This window comes from Chrysemys picta, chromosome 16, assembly GCF_011386835.1.
Source record: "Chrysemys picta bellii isolate R12L10 chromosome 16, ASM1138683v2, whole genome shotgun sequence".
NCBI lineage: Eukaryota > Metazoa > Chordata > Testudines > Emydidae > Chrysemys > Chrysemys picta.
This window is the reverse complement of record NC_088806.1, coordinates 30731790-30747248: the sequence shown is the minus strand read 5'-3', so window position 1 is coordinate 30747248 and position 15459 is coordinate 30731790. Positions and strand designations below refer to the sequence as shown.

General features: G+C 59.7%; 2 protein-coding genes across 7 annotated transcripts in view; one reads left to right on the top strand and one right to left on the bottom strand.

Annotated features, from left to right (window-relative positions):
- Nucleotides 1-5424: 5424 nt before the first annotated feature.
- On the top strand, nt 5425-10331 carry LOC135975904 (palmitoyl-protein thioesterase ABHD10, mitochondrial-like). 3 transcript variants are annotated; one of them, XM_065569120.1, is made up of 5 exons: nt 5425-5555; nt 6064-6258; nt 6857-6968; nt 7239-7376; nt 7945-8418. In XM_065569120.1, the coding sequence occupies exons 2-5, from the start codon at nt 6086-6088 to the stop codon at nt 8272-8274; spliced, it is 753 nt and encodes a 250-aa protein (XP_065425192.1). In that variant the 5' UTR covers nt 5425-5555; nt 6064-6085; the 3' UTR covers nt 8275-8418. The 3 variants fall into 3 exon arrangements, with proteins under 3 accessions (XP_065425192.1, XP_065425191.1, XP_065425193.1); XM_065569119.1 differs by having other exon boundaries at nt 5454-5594; XM_065569121.1 differs by lacking the exon at nt 7239-7376 and having other exon boundaries at nt 5454-5594; nt 7945-10331.
- The window catches only part of SIDT2 (SID1 transmembrane family member 2), a 26087-nt gene continuing 20371 nt past the window's right edge, over nt 9744-15459 (bottom strand). For all 4 annotated transcript variants that reach the window (XM_042851819.2, XM_008165558.4, XM_042851821.2 and 1 more), the window contains 3 exons: nt 13389-13499; nt 12791-12904; nt 9744-11941 (listed from right to left, as the gene is read on the bottom strand). In XM_042851819.2, coding sequence (XP_042707753.2) covers nt 11879-11941; nt 12791-12904; nt 13389-13499 — 288 coding nt within the window. In that variant the 3' untranslated portion in view covers nt 9744-11878. The remainder of the gene's footprint in view (nt 11942-12790; nt 12905-13388; nt 13500-15459) is intronic.

Below are 15459 nucleotides of genomic sequence, written 5' to 3'. Positions count from 1 at the left end.
CGGCCCAGCCCCCTGGGGAGTGAAGCTGGGCCCGAGTCTCCCGGAGCAAAGTGCCTGGAAACACCCCTGCTCCGCGGCACCCCAAGCCAAGGCCCCAGGGTGGCCCATGGGCTGCCCAGCGATGGATTTGAACAAACCCCACACAGACCGAAGACAATGTCCCTGGGCCAGTGAAGGGAGGACTCAGGTGGGCACCGGTTGTCAGGCTGCGAACCCCTTTGCTGCCCTGTGGATTGCTGATGTGGGCTCTGAGATGAGGCTGTGAGTCTCGTTCACGCGACATGGGGGAGCCATGCAACCCCCCCCCCCCCCCCCCCACACACACACACACCAGGTTCCACTGCCGGGATGCTCAGGGGTTAATGGGACAAGGCACGTGGCTATGCAGAATTTGGGGTCTAAGCCACCCCCTCTGCAGCCTGGGGGCTGCTCTGTGGGGGCTGCAGGGACAGCCTTTGCCCGGCTGGCTCTCTAGCTCAGCTTTGAAGCAAGAATTTCAGCGGCAAAGCGTTGTAGTGGAGCGAGAGTGACATCGCCTGGTCAGCTGGGTCCTCGGGGCCGGCGCAGCTCCAGCAGACTCACAGCTGAGCTCCCACGGTGGAGAGCCCAGGGCAGGGTGGACCCTGGGCCAGTCCCACACCGGGGCTCCATGATGCATACATCAGAGGGGTAGCCGCGTTAGTCTGGATCTGGAAAAGCAGCAAAGAGTCCTGTGGCACCTTCTAGACTAACAGACGTATTGGAGCATGAGCTTTCGTGGGTGAATACCCACTTGGTCAGACGTATTGGCTTCTTATGCTCCTATAAGTCTGTTAGTCTATAAGGTGCCACAGGACTCTCTGCTGCTTTTACATGATGCATACAGAAGCCTGTGGCTAGAGGGGTCCCAGAGCGTCTGGCGTCTCCTCTGAGCTGGAGTGACGTGGTGACAATTTTAAATCAACTGCTAGGAACTGGGCACGCTGGGCTCATGCGCTTGCCTTCCCCTCCGGGGCAAATGTGGCTGGGTCACAGTCAAACATGAAATGAATCTGGTGGGGCTTGTGACGTGTCACCCCATGTTCTTTATGAAAACATGCTTATGATATGACTGACATAACTGAGATGTACTTCATGCAAGATGGCTCATGTGAGAGATCACTGGAAAGGTTGTGATTTACTGAATGTGATTATCCAATTTGTATGCCTGTGTCATTTCTGTATCTGAAGTTAAGAATATTGACTATGTATCTGTATTTCAGGCTATGCTACTTTGGGTGACGCCCACTGCTAACCCTTGAGGTAGAACAATGGAAAAGCCAGACAGGGCGGATGGCCCATCAGCGAGGACAATGAGCTGTGAAGCTTGGCCTTCCTGTGGACGCTCCATACACCCGCTGTGATCCTACAGAGTCAGGTGGTCTTGTCACCTGATCCTAAACATTACCTGGGACTTCTTGGAACTTTCCACTGTAAGGGAAGGGGGTGGGGGTCAAGTTTGGAAACAAAGGATTCCCGCCTCATGTCAATCCTATTTACGGGTGGAGAGGAAGGCAAACAGGACTCCTCCTCGCCATGGCCTGTCTGCCCAAGGAGAAAGACTGCAAAAGCCACCTGAAGGGAAGACAAGGGGAGAGTCCAGACTGAGACGGGTCCAGTCTGAAAAGGAATAGAACTGGAACTCTGAACCACCGAAATTCTGCAACCTGCCTGCAACAATAGCTAGGGTGAGAAATACTATTTGTAACCAATTTCTTTAGTGAAACTAGCTTAGTTTGCGTGTTTGATTTCATATGTCTTTTGCCCCCACTACTCCCCGTGGAAGGCTGTTCAAAAGACATACCTGGCTTCAAGACTAAGCTTGATACGTTTATGGAGGGAATGGTATGATGGGATAGCCTAATTTTGGCAATTAATTGATTTCATGTGCTTAGTAATCTGCTTTGTTCTCTGTGTTACCCCTTCTACCACTTAAAATCGGCCTTTTATAGTTAATAAAATGGGTTTTGTTTATTATTAAACCCAGTGTCTGTAACTTCTAATGGGGGGAGGCATGGCAAGAAGTGTGCACACCTTTCTCCACATTGAGGGAGGGGGTGAATTTCATAAAATCTTTGGGTTTGTCCCCCCTTAAACGGAGTGAGCACCAGAGTGCTGGAGCAAGCCCCTTCAGCGGTCTTCCCAGAGCTGATCTGCAGCTGGGGGTGGCCCTGCCTGTGTTTGGTAGAGGAGACTTTAATAGCCTGACTCAGCAAGACAGGTTAAAGGGGGCCCACCTGGCAGAACAGGTGGACTCAGTGGTATCTCAGCACATCAGGTGGCGTCCTAAGGGGCACAACCCGTCACAGGGACAGTGTAGGGCTCAGAACTGTGGGGCGGGGTTTCAAACACAACTTGTGTCTCAGTTCAGCAAAATCAGCACAGTGTAAAAGCTACGGATCACAGAGCCCAGGCTGTGCGTCCCAGGCGTACAGCAAAGCCCTGGGGTGAAAGGCCGAGCCAAGTCCTCACCAGTGCAGTCAGTATGATGATGTGTGGCAGCTCATGGAGTGGGGGTGTTTTATGGAGGGTTGGATTCTCTTCCTGGCAGCAGGTCAGCTCTGCCCCAGCCTGCCCTTTGGGGGTAACCGCCTTTACTAGCTAGGGAAGGTAGCTAGAGATCAGTGTCGGCCCTGGTCTGTATTTTAGGGTTTTGTTTTGTAGTGTAACTACGTTTACCACTCTCCCGTTTCTAGTGGGATCTTGATTTTTTCTGAAATAAACCTTTTCTAGTCTCATCACAAGCGTTGTGTGGTTTACAGTCCAGCCAGACAAGACCCACAGAGGAAGATTACACCTCTGGTTGATCTGACTCCCCGAGAGACTCCGTGTCTTGCCCAAGTCATGCCCAGGCTCTGGGGCAGAGCAGGGAAGTGACCTTAGATCTCCTGAGCCACCAGACTCTCCTGCCACACAAAACTGAAGCGTGACATCTTGTGCTCATTAGAGATCCCCTAGCACTTTTCACGAGTGGGGACGCTAACCCCAGCCTCCTGGCTAAATGACATTCTGCCTCTCTACGTCCCCCTACAAGCTTCAGATTCATGGTCACATTCTCCCTTTCTATCTGAAACTGCTGTAGCATTGCTGTGTGTCATTAGATTACTAGGTCTTTACAGCCCCGAGATGACTGCATTTCCCTGCTATGCAAAGCTCACCAACTGCTCTGGGCTACCAGGTGCTGCACATACACACAAGATGCTATTTATAGTTATGTGGCCTTGCTCTATACCTGGAACTAAAGTTAACTCTAGTTTCTCCTTTACCAAACCCTAACTCTTAGACTATCCCTTCTTCCCATACTATTAATGTATATAGCCTACTCTTCACTAGACTGCTAGACAACACTCACTAAGACCACTTAAATAGAAGAAAGGAGCATTGGAGAGTTGTTTTATAAGGACTGCTCCATGGTGGTTGGCTGATGAGGAAGGGGCGGGGATGTGGAGGTGGGAAGTTTATTGAGAGCAGGTGAGTGAGCAGAGGAAAGTGGTGTATAGAATGCAGTGGTTGGGAGCAGGTGTGTAAGTAGGAACAGGTGTGGAGCCAATGGGTAAGAGGGTTGGTGGAGGAATGGCTGGAGGTAGACACAGACTGTGTGTGGATCGGGGCTGGGTATGGATGGGGTGTGTGGAGAGTTAGTGAAGGAAGATGGGGAGTAGGAGTCTGGGTTGAGTATAGACATGGGTAATAATCAATAACCACCTCTTGTAGCTCTCCAAGCACTCTATGCAGCGGGGCCGTTACCAGCAGTCCCATTTCACAGCCGGGGCCCAGAGAGGGGAAGTGATTCCTAACCTCAGACAATGACGCTGTAGCAGAGCTGCCAATTGGTCTTTCTCAGTAACATGGAGCTTTTCTTCCTTGAGCAGCCTTGGAGAAGCCTCAGCCCTGGGACCTGCCCAGTGCCATGTCTGGGATCAGGGCTTGCTCGTGGCATCGGAACGGCCAGCCTTGTTCTCCTGCAAGCCTTTCTCCCCAGAGAGCCCTAGGGGCTGGTGCCCCATCTCCGGTTGTCCTGGTGCCATGCATCTTGGGCAGGACAAGCGAGCTGGCCTGCCCTGGAGTTAGAAGGGGGTGAAGTAGAGCTGCCAGGCTCTCTGCCTGAAGGCTTTGCAGCCAAAGCCTGGGGTGAGTGCGTGCGTGTGCAGAGCTGGGCAGTGCTCAGCGGGAGACAGAGGTGCTTTGGCCACCTGAGTCCCTGCTGCTCTCAGCTGTCCGCCTTGAGCATATCTGGTATAAACCCCCCCCACTGCTAGCCCCGCTGCCCTGCAAGGCAGGAGTGGGGGCTGGGTTACCAAGCACGGGGCTGTCCCTCCCTCTGCAGCAGGGGAGCCCGGTTCCTGGGTACTTCTGCCTGCGGTGCCTCCAACCCTGTCTGCTTCATTTGCTGCTCGTCTGCTTCCTACTCCCCCAGGTCCTAGCCTAGGTCAAGCAACCTCTTCAATGTGGTTCCCCTGGAGGGGGGACCAGGCTGGGGTGGGGGGCAGGTCAGCGCCTGGCAGCTGCTGAGATAAAGCTCCCCTTTGAGGTCGCTCGCTCAGGGCTGCTCACAGAGAGAGGTGCTGGGCTGCCGTGTGGTTAGCTGACTGGCCGGCCAGCCCTGGATCACGCTGGGGCCCGGCTGGTCTCAAGCCAATGGTTGCCAGGTGGGCGAATAGGGATCCCCCACATCTGAGCTGGGCCATTTTCAGCTGGGAGGTCCCCTCCATCCCCTCAGGAGCACTGAGCTAAGTGCAGGGAATGCACCTGCTCTGCAGGCCATGCAGTACTTGTGCCCAGGCTCTCAGGGAGAGCGTGCACGTGTGGGACACGTCTGTGCCCCTGGGGGCCGGTTCCTCACAGTCTCTCCCTCAGGGGGCTGCACAAGGAAGCTGACAACCCTGCAGTGTTGGGAGGGGAGGGGCTCTTGCAGCAAGTGCCCTGTGGAGTGAAATGGCTGGAGCCCCTGCTCTGTAACCCGTGGGATGCACAAATGTAGCTAAGCTCGTTAGCATCCCATTCACCCCACACAGCTACCCCCAAAATAACCAGCAAGGGGTACAAGGCCATGGCTGCACAATGTACCTTCCTTTTCGCCACAGGGAGGCCGTGTCTTTGCTGTCTGGGGGGTAGGGGGAGAGGGGATTACAGCAGGATAACGACCGTGCGGTATCTCACTGCAAAGGCCTCGTGGGGACACGGCCAGGTAGCTGTTAGTGCACTGTAACCCTGGAGCCCCCTGCCCAGCTGTAGGTGGGTGTAGAAACCCACCTCTTTAGCAGCGATGATGTGGAGGCAATGTCTGCTGCAGGCTTGGGGCTGTGTCAACACCGTCCGCTGCACACCCCACCCCAAGTCCTGGAGGGCAAGGTCCACCATGGTGAAAGCCAGCCATGGCCTGGAGCCATGCATGCGCACAGGCAGGCTGGGTGCATCTCTCTTCCAGGGCACCTCAGTGCTTCCAGCCGTGCCAAGACACTGAGCCGCCCAGGAACAGGAGGAAAAGAACTCACCGAGCTCCGCAAAAGCTGCATGTTCTGGCTGTAGGGCCGGCGGTGAGACACGGCCTCTGCCCCCACTGGAACAAAACCACCGTGAGTCTCGGGCTGCCGTGCTGGCCAGGAGCTGGTCTCAGCAAGGCTCCCCCTCCCCTGCATGACCGCTGCTATCTCCCACTGCTGGCCCCTGCTCTGAGAAAGGTCCCTCTGGCTGGGGGTCCGGCCCAGGGGGTGACAGCAGCAGGCAGCCCTTGCCAAAACCCACTGGGCCAGATGGCTGCTTTCCAGCCGCTTACTAGGGCCCGACCCAAACCTGGCCTGGCCTCCAGCCATCCCCTCTCCTGGTGGCCTCCGGCCAAGCCGGCACTGGGACCCCCCACATGGTGGTTCATGAGCAGGATGGAAGTGCTGTGAGTGGGGGAGGGTGCCCACAGGTCCATGCCGGGACCCCCACACCCTCTGCATTGGGGTGGCCAGACTGTGCCCCCCCAATGTGGGATGGCTCTGCTGCTGCTGGCAGCTGCTAGACACATGGGTAACACCTCCGTCTCTGTCCCCCCGGCAGGGCCGCACTCCCCAGCCCCACCATGGCATCACCTTTGTTCTTGTCACGGGGAGCCCTGCCCCGCTTGGCTTACCACAGGCTGGCTGGTAGCAGCCCCGGCATCGTCTTCCTCTCGGGATTCCAGGACACCAGGGCGAACCCCAAGTGCCTGGCCCTGGAGCAGTTCTGCCAGGAGTCGGGACGGGCTTTCCTGAGGTAGGTGATGGCCCGTTGATGCCAATGGGGCAGCCCATGGGGAATGGCCAGAGTCATTCAGAACAGCAGCCGCCAGCTAGGAGCTCCAGCCCTTGGGCCAGAGATCACAGGACTTTGCGTCCTTGAGCATCAGTCAGTGCAGCCTCCGGCCCTGCCAGGAATGGGCTCTCGGCACGTGTCCTGCTTGCACAGGAGCTGGACGCGGGGCCTCCCCCTCCACTCATTCTTGTCTCCAGCATGGCCCCACCCAGGCATGCTCCCTTCCCCAGCGGGGCTCAACACCCCTCTGACATCCCTCCCCGCACTAGCCCGGGTTGTCTCCTGCGCTGCTTCCCTGCCCATTCCTCTCTCTGCGTCCCCCCGTGTTCAAAGCAAGGCCTGTGTCTACCTGCGGAGCGAGGGCCAGCAAAGGGAACGCTGCCCTGATGGTGCGTAGAGCAGGAATTCCCTCCTGCAGCCAGAGCCGTGGGCTCTGGGCAGGCAAAGCAGGGCCTGGGAGTAGAGCTAGTGAGCTGCTGGGGGCAAAGGGATCTCCACGCAAGGGGGAGGTGGGGGACTGTCCCGCCTGAACAACGGCTCTGCACCTTTGCCCTCTCAGCTTTGACTACACGGGCTGCGGCAGCTCGGACGGGTGTTTTGAGGAGTGTTTGATCGGCCACTGGAAAAACGATGTCCTAACGGTGCTGGATGAACTCACCAGCGGGCCACAGGTAAGAGGCAAAGCCAGCAGCCCCTCCTGCCTCTGGGTCGGTGCAAAGGGCTTTGCCTGCTGGGGTGCAGGCCCCAGGGGTTCTCGTGGGCGGGGAAGCTTTGCCCAACAGGGCTCTTCAAACCCCTTGGTGCCCCCTGAGCAGCAGATTCACAGTAGCGCTCGGCTGGGCTGTAGGAGAGCACACCCAGGGCAGAGGGATGGATGAGGCAAAGGCCGCCCGCTGGGCAGTGCCCCTCTCTCTGACCGTTCCCTGTCTCCATCGCTCTAGATCCTTGTTGGTGTCAGCATGGGAGGCTGGCTCATGCTCTTAGCAGCCCTGGAGCGGCCAGGGAGGGTGGCTGGGCTGGTGGCTACAGCAATCGGGGCTGATATCTTCATAACCAAGTACAGAGAGATTCCTCTGGAGGTAAGACTGAGTCCAGCGCATGATGTGTTCAGCATGGGAAAGGCCCTGGGCCCCGTGTGCTGGGGGAAACGGGGGAAGGGGTTGTATTCATTAACCCGCCACTGGGAATAAATGCCTAGAGTCGCCCCCTGGGATGTGAGCACTGCCAGAAACCGGCTGGGAAGCAAATGCACCTGGTCTCAGCTCTGTCCCTGCTGAGCAGGGAAACAGACGCCAGGCCCAGACTGTGGGTCCTCCCAGTGACTGTGCTCTCCCTAGGGACGTATTTCTCACTGAGCCCAAGAAATCTCTCCTGGTGCCCCTGCTCCCAGTGAGCCCCCAGGCATGGGGGGGATCAAGCGATTGCCCGTCCAGACAGGGGAAGGGAGGGGAAGATCCAGGCTGCTGCTGATCTGTCTGGAGTCTCTCCCCTCCCACCCTGGTCAGAACCAGAAAGGGGCTCGTGGAATTAGGGGGGTGGGGTCCCCTGACAGCCCAGGGTTTTGTGTAGCTTGTCGGGCCAATCGCATCTCCCTGATCCCAAAGCTGGTACCGACTGGCCTGTGCATTTTCTGCCCTTGGGGGGTAGGTGAAGGGCGAAGTGGAGCAGACGGGAGTCTTTAACTACGTGATGGCTGGGGCCAGGTCTGCGCTACTTAAGCGGGAGTTCTTTACGGAGGCGGAGAAGCACAGTGTGCTGGGGCGCCCGTCCATCCCCATCACCTGCCCCGTCCGGCTGCTGCACGGCATGCAGGACCAGCTCGTACCGTGGGGCACGGCCGTGCAGGTGGCGGAGCAGCTGGAGAGCCAGGATGTCCGCCTCACGCTGTTCAAGGACGGGCAGCACGACCTGAAGGGAGCGGAGGAGGTGAGGGTGCTCGTGGGGACGGTCAGGGACCTGGCTGAGAGCCAGGCCTGAGAGCAAGAGACTGGAAGCAGCTGTGGGGACAGTGACCAGACAAGAAGCCAGGATCACGGCCACGCTGAACCTAGCCCCGTCTAATCCATTAATGAAGAGATTGCGTAGTGCGGGGTCCCCAGGGCCCAGGGCACGCCGAAGGCCCAAGCTGACCCCATTAGCACCAGCAGGTGCTCAGAGCGTTGGCTTGCTAATGAGCTCTTTGCAGGGGGTGAGGTGACTGCACCTGGCTTGTAGCGCTGTGAGTCTGCGAACGGCCAATGAATCTGGAAAGCGGCTGCTGGGGGGATTGGCAGCTACAGGGATTGAATGTGGGGTCTCTGGGTCTAGACTAGAAAAATGGCTCAACACCCCGCCCTCCCCCCTCACCAAAACACCTGAGAAAACCCAAAAAGGGCTCAGGTTTTTGAGGAAAAACCATTAACCTTTCCTGAAAAAATTCAGTGATGCTGCATTGTTGGGGGAGAACAGGCTCCGGGAAGAGGGTTGAACATTCAACGGTCCCCCGCGGAGTTCCCAGCGCTGTTCCACGGCCCAATGCCCATGGGTGGGGGGGGGACTGCAGGCTGTTGCCAGAAGCGCTCTCGCTGAGGGGGCCAGGCTAGGAGGGGCCTGGGAGGCGCCCACACTTTGGGCTCCATCAAGGCTGGATGAAAGGGAACAAAACAGGCCATTCTGGGCAGGATTGGCTTTGCTCTGAGCCCGCCGGGTTGGGTCAGGCCGGCTTCACGCCCCTGGGTTGGGCGTTTCCACACACAGCGGTTGTAGTGCTGTTGCTATACAGTTGGGGGAGTTTTTTTAACCGGTACAACCTCTCCCATGGTGCTGTACTCCCCCACAGCAACAGCTATGCCAGTTGGCGGCAGCCACCCCCTGCGAGAACTGGGGCCAGACCCGGGGCTGGAACTAGACTGGTCCAGCTTTGGTGTAGCCAGGCCCATGGGCGAGGACTGCAGCCAGTCGCTGCTCCATGTTCTGGCGGGACAGCCTGTGGGGTTAGTACGTGCACAAGCGGCAGCAGCTTAGCTGTGACTCCTGGGGAGAGCTGATACAGGCGCTTCCCTTCCCCTGAACTACACCCCCCCCCCACACACACACACACCAGCCTGTTCCCTTCAGTGGGGCAGGGAGAAAGGGCCCCCCCCCCCAAGCAAGGGGCAGAACTCTCCCTACTCCCCCTTCATTCAAATACCCTGCAGCCACTCCTAGGTGACGGCTCACTGTCAGGAGAGGGGGCTGGACCTGGGTCTCTCTGGGCCTTACTGTCTCGTGTCCCTGGTCAGGGTGAGGGTTTTAGCAGGGGTGTTAATGGAGGCCAGCCATCAGCACACGTGGAAGTTGGTCCATTGCAGGTGGAAGGGGAAGGGCTTAGCGGCAGGTCTGACAATGCTAGACCTGCGGTTGAGTGGCTAACACGGGGGTACCTGGGCCCCTGCCTTCACGGAGCAAGGAGGCAGGAGACTCGTGAGTAAAGTGCAGATCAACTTTTTTATTGTTTCATTCTCTTCATTTGATGGCTGAACCGTTCTTAGAAAACATGGTGCAACTTGGCTTAGTAACAGTGTACCTGGAAAGTCAAAATATTGTCAATGCATTCAAGAAACCGGAAAACTATGGACATTCAAGTGACACGACCCTTCTTCTGGAGTGGGAAGAGGGCGTCTTCCCCTGCAATGACTGAGAAAGCACCATTCTTAGCCTTTTGTTGTGTAACCAAGGCACCCCTGGGCCGTGCACCACAGAACCATCTCTGATATGTTATGTAGCTAGAACGACAGAGGACAAAGTCCCAGAGTGGAGTCCAAATTTGAGCCTAAATCCAAACAATTCTAAGATTAGAATACAAGCTCAAACTTGCAATGTAAACAGCCAGTGGGCTACCAGAGAAAGTTGCTTAATGACAACCTTGACACAGATGTGTGTTTTGACACCCCACGTTCAGTACACATTAGCCAGCGGGAGTCCAAGATCCCACAAGTCCTTAGCAGTGGGAGGAACTAGACACAGTTAGACTGGACCTACATCCCCCTGCAAAAATTTAAATAAAATAATAAAAATTAGGCACTGAAGAGAGTCATGCGCCCATGTGCTTCTAGAACCGAGATGCAGGTGCCCCCGGCTGCTCTCCCGCCTCTCGGAGGAGCCTGTGCCTGGGGGACGGTTTGGACGTGCTGCACCCATGGGGATGGCGTCACATTGGCAAGTGGTGTGAATGGCGCCCTTCCTCCTCGGGAAAGGCCACAGTTGTAAGAATGATAGCAGCAGCACCTTTACAAGAGTCACGTTCCTTGGAGACCAGACAGCCCATCTTCCGGCTGTGGGGCAGACGTGCCTATGGTCTGTAACACTGGTTAGAGCCCGGGCGGAGGGGAGGAAACAGCAAACACCAGTGAAGACAGCAGGGATGGTAGCGACAGCCCCAGGGTGCTAGGGCTGGGAACTCCCTTCTGGGCCTACCTCACAGCTCGTGAGGCCGGGGAGAACAGCGCTGGAACAATAGCGAGAGCCCAATGTTTCAGAATCACCTTTGCGCTGTTGCCATGCTCAGACCCTGCTGTAGGGCCATAGAGGGCTTTAGCTGTCCCCTGCTCCATCCGCGGGGAGGCCGTACAGACTGGTGGGGGCAGTGGCTCCCTCCCCTGGACCAGGGTGGGGGTGGGGGTGATGGGAGGTGTGGGGGACCCAGTGAGCCTGCAGAGAGGAAGGGCCTGTTCTCAGCCTAGACAGGGACACTTATGCCAAGGACCGGCGCTCTCGCTAAACAACCAGGCCGGAGAGGAGCTGCCCAGCTCGATAGCAGCCTGAGGGGAGCCCGACTGAACTCCACAGCTGAGCGGGCTGGTCCCTGGGCCATGCACCAGGCAGATTTCACTAGGTGGTGTGCCGGTACTGGGGGGATGGGAGAGGGCTGAATATCCCCTTTGCAGGGGATGCAACATTGCTCCCCCCGTGCCCTGACCAGTACTCGGTCAATGCTAATTGCAGGTGAAGGGAGTGTTTTCTAACTTGCCTGACGTTTGTTCTGAGAGGTTCCCTGCCTCCCACTGGCCCCAGAGCGCCGGGGAAAGCTGGATAGTGGCCAGCCAAGGAGGAGCCAGGCCTGTTAGGCAGAGGTCGCCGTAGCAGTCCGTCTCGGCATGGCACTATGGTGGGGACAGAGATGGGAGAATGGCAGTGCGGTGAGAACCTGGAGCCACCCCCCATGACGCTGCAGGACCAGTAACCCCAGCAAGGCAGGTCTGACTGGGCCTGGCCCCATCCCCACCCCTCTCTGCAAGCCGCGCGGCGGTGGGTGGGTGGGTGGGTGCGTCGGGCCTGCCCTGCAGCCCCTTCAGCAGCTCAACAAGGAGGTGATGCGCTCAGGTTGGCAAGGCGTCGTCTGAGGGTTGGACGACACCCTGGCACACAGGAGGCGGGCGGGCGGGGGGGGCATGAACACGAGTCCGACCTCCGAAGAAGCCCCCACGCCTGGGATGCTTTGCTATGTCCTCATGAGCTCCCCACCACGAGCGTCCGCTACACCGGAGACCAGGGCTGGAGGCAGCACCTAGGCAGGAGGCCCCAACTAACAAACCACAGGCCAGGTGGTGTTACGGGAAAGGGCCTAGAAGACATAGATTTTGTCCCGTTGGACGCAGTCCAGGTCATCATCCAGCGTCAGCAACACCTGCAAGGGGACAGGGCCATGGTTAGGCCAGGGCTCAGCTCGAGGACAAAACCCTTCCCCACTGCTAGTAGACAGTGTTCCCCCCACAGCCCCTGAGTGGGGGGAGGGGGAGGGAAGGCAGGGTGCTGGGGGAGACAGGGCAGGGGGCTGGGTGGGGAGGGAAGAGGAAGGCTAGGGTACTGGGGGAGATGGGGAGAAGAAGGAAGGAAGGGCAGGGTGCTGGGGGGGTAGGGAAGAGGAGAAGGGCAGGGTCAGGTGCTGGGGGGGATGGGGGAGGGAAGAGGAGAAGGGCAGGGTGCTGGGGGAGACGGGGGGAGGGAGGGAGGGAGGGCAGGGTGCTGGGGAGGGGGCGGTCAGGGAAGAGGAGAAGGGCAGGGTGTTGGGAACCTCTCTGACCCCACGTTGGTGTTTTTGGATAAGTAGAGCTGGTGCGGGTGGGGGTGGAATTTATGATTTGTTCAGCCCCATCCCCCTTTCAGCACAGGGCCTGGGCCGGACGGGAGCCTGTGTTCCAGCCAGCAGAGGGGGCCATGAGGACGCTGCAGCGTTAGGTGGACAGAGCGAGGCACTGCCGGCCGGCCCTGGCCTCGCTGGGGCTCTACGGGCAGGGGGCAGAGGGCCGTGCAGGACGTGCGCTCTCGCCTCAGGCTCTGTGGGGGCTGCCCCTGCCGGCCAAGGCTGACAGGTCTCCGGGGAGCGACAAGTGCTTCTGGGGACCCTCCTATGTGCTCCCAGCCTAGGGGCCGGTGGCGACAGCAGCTGGTAGTGTGGGGACCAGGGCGATGGGGCAGAAAGAGCCTTTCCCGCTGGGTGAGCTGGCCCAGCCGTGCTGGGGCTGGCAGGACCTACCAGGAAGGAGCCGAACAGGGCGATGGAGGAGAGGAAGTGCCAGATGTCGTGGTCATCAAAGAAGCTGAGCAGGATGCAGTCTCTGTTGTGCTGCCGGGACTCGGCCGGCGTTTTCTGCAGAGGGGACAGAGCCGGTGCGTTATCTCCGGCCAAGCACCAGGGCCGGCTCCGGGGTTTTTGCCGCCCCAAGTGGCGGGGAAAAAAAAGAGCCGCGAGCGGCGGCAGCTCTGCCGTGCCGCTTTCTTCTTTGGCGGCAATTTGGTAGCAGGTCCTTCCCTCCGAGGGACCCGCCGCCGAAGAGCCCGACGTGCCGCCCCTTCCCCTTGGCCGCCCCAAGCACCTGCTTGCCGAGCTGGTGCCTGGAGCCGGCCCTGCCAAGCACGCTGCCCGTCTCCTCCCCGCGCAGCTCCTGCACAGGGCCGAGCTGCAGCCTAGAAGAGCTGCAAGTCGAGCAGACCGGGCGCTCGGGCCATGCACAACGCAGTCCTCACTGCCTGCCCCGTACAGGGACCCTCCAAGCAGGAGACCCCCCCAAGTGTGCACCAGACACGTCAACCCTGAATAGTCAAGGCCCGGGCTGGCATGGGCCACCACTCACCTGCCAGGTGCTCAGACCCTGGAAGAAGAAGAAGAGGGCGAAGCCCCACACCACGGAGGTGAAAATGATGCAGAGCAGGGGGATGAGCTTGATGCGCTCGCCGCTTCGGAGCTGGGGAGAAGGAGAGAGAGCAGGTGAACGGTGACACGCAGAGGGCAGGAGAACAGCGACGCCTGGCTCACGCACAGGGCAGGGGGCACACGCAGAGGGCAGGAGAACAGCGACGCCTGGCTCACGCACAGGGCAGGGGGCACACGCAGGGGGCAGGAGAACAGCGACGCCCGGCTCACGCACAGGGCAGGGGGCACACGCAGGGGGCAGGAGAACAGCGACGCCCGGCTCACACAGAGGACGGGGGCACATGCAGAGGGCAGGGAACGGCGACACCAGACACACGTAGAGGGCACACGCAGGGGGCAGGGGAATGGTGACGCCCGGCTCATGCACAGGGCAGGGGGCACACACATGGGGCAGGGGAATGGCGACACCTGACACACGCAGAGGGCAGACAATGGCGACGCTCGGCACATGCAGAGGGCAGAGGAATAGGGTGATGCCCGGCAGATGCAGAGGGCAGAGGAACAGGGTGATGCCGGGCGCATGCAGAGGGCAGGGGGCACACGCAGAGGAACAGGGGGATGCCTGACACACGCACAGGGCAGGGGGCACAAGCAGAGGAATGGAGACGCCCAGCATATGCAGAGGGCAGGGGGCACACGCAGAGGAACAGGGGGACGCCCGGCACACGCAGAGGGCAGAGGAACAGAGGGACGCCCGGCACACACAGAGGGCAGGGGGCACACGCAGAGGAACAGGGGGACACCCGGCACACACAGAGGGCAGGGGGCACACGCAGAGGAACGGGGGGACACCCGGCACACACAGAGGGCAGGGGGCACACGCAGAGGGCAGGGAACTGCGACGCCCGGCTCACGCAGAGGACAGGGGGCACACACATGGGGCAGGGGAATGGCGACACCTGACACACGCAGAGGGCAGACAATGGCGACACTCGGCACATGCAGAGGGCAGGGGGCACACGCAGAGGAACAGGGGGATGCCTGACACGCACAGGGCAGGGGGCACAAGCAGAGGAACGGAGATGCCCAGCATATGCAGAGGGCACACGCAGAGGAACAGGGGGACACCCGGCACACACAGAGGGCAGGGGGCACACGCAGAGGAACAGGGGGACAACCAGCACACACAGAGGGCAGGGGGCACACGCAGAGGAACGGAGACGCCCAGCATATGCAGAGTGCAGGTGGCACAAGCAGAGGGCAGGTGGCACAAGCAGAGGGCAGGGGAACAGCGATGCCCGGCACACGCAGAGAACAGAGGAACAGGGTGAAGCCCGGCAGACGCAGAGGGCAGGGGAACGGCGACACCCAGCACATGCAGAGGAACAGGGTGATGCCCAACACGCACAGAGGGCAGGGGAGAGGTGACGCCCAGCACACACAGAGGGCAGGGGAACGGCGATGCCCAGCACACACAGAGGGCAAGGAACGGTTACGTCTTGCACACGCAGAGGGCAGGGGGCACACACAGAGGGCAGAGGAACAGGGTGACGCCCGGCACACGCAGAGTGCAGAGGGCACACGCGGAGGGAGAGGAACAGGGTGATGCCCCGCACACGCAGAGGGCAGGGAAACAGGGTGACGCCCGGCAGACGCAGAGGGACAGGGTGATGCCGGGCGCATGCAGAGGGCACACGCAGAGGGCAGGAGAACAGGGTGACGCCCGGCACATGCAGAGGGCAGAGGAACAGGGGGATGCCGGGCGCATGCAGAGGGCAGGGGGCACACGCAGAGGGCAGGAGAACAGGGTGACGCCCGGCATACGCAGAGGGCAGAGGAACAGAGGGACGCCCGGCACACACAGAGGGCAGGGGGCACGCGCAGAGGAACAGGGGGACGCCCGACACACGCACAGGGCAGGGGGCACAAGCAGAGGAACGGAGACACCCAGCATATGCAGAGGGCAGGGGGCACACACAGAGCGCAGGTGAACGGTGAAGCCCGGCACACGCAGAGGGCTAGGCACCTTCCTTGGCACATGTGGGGCCTGG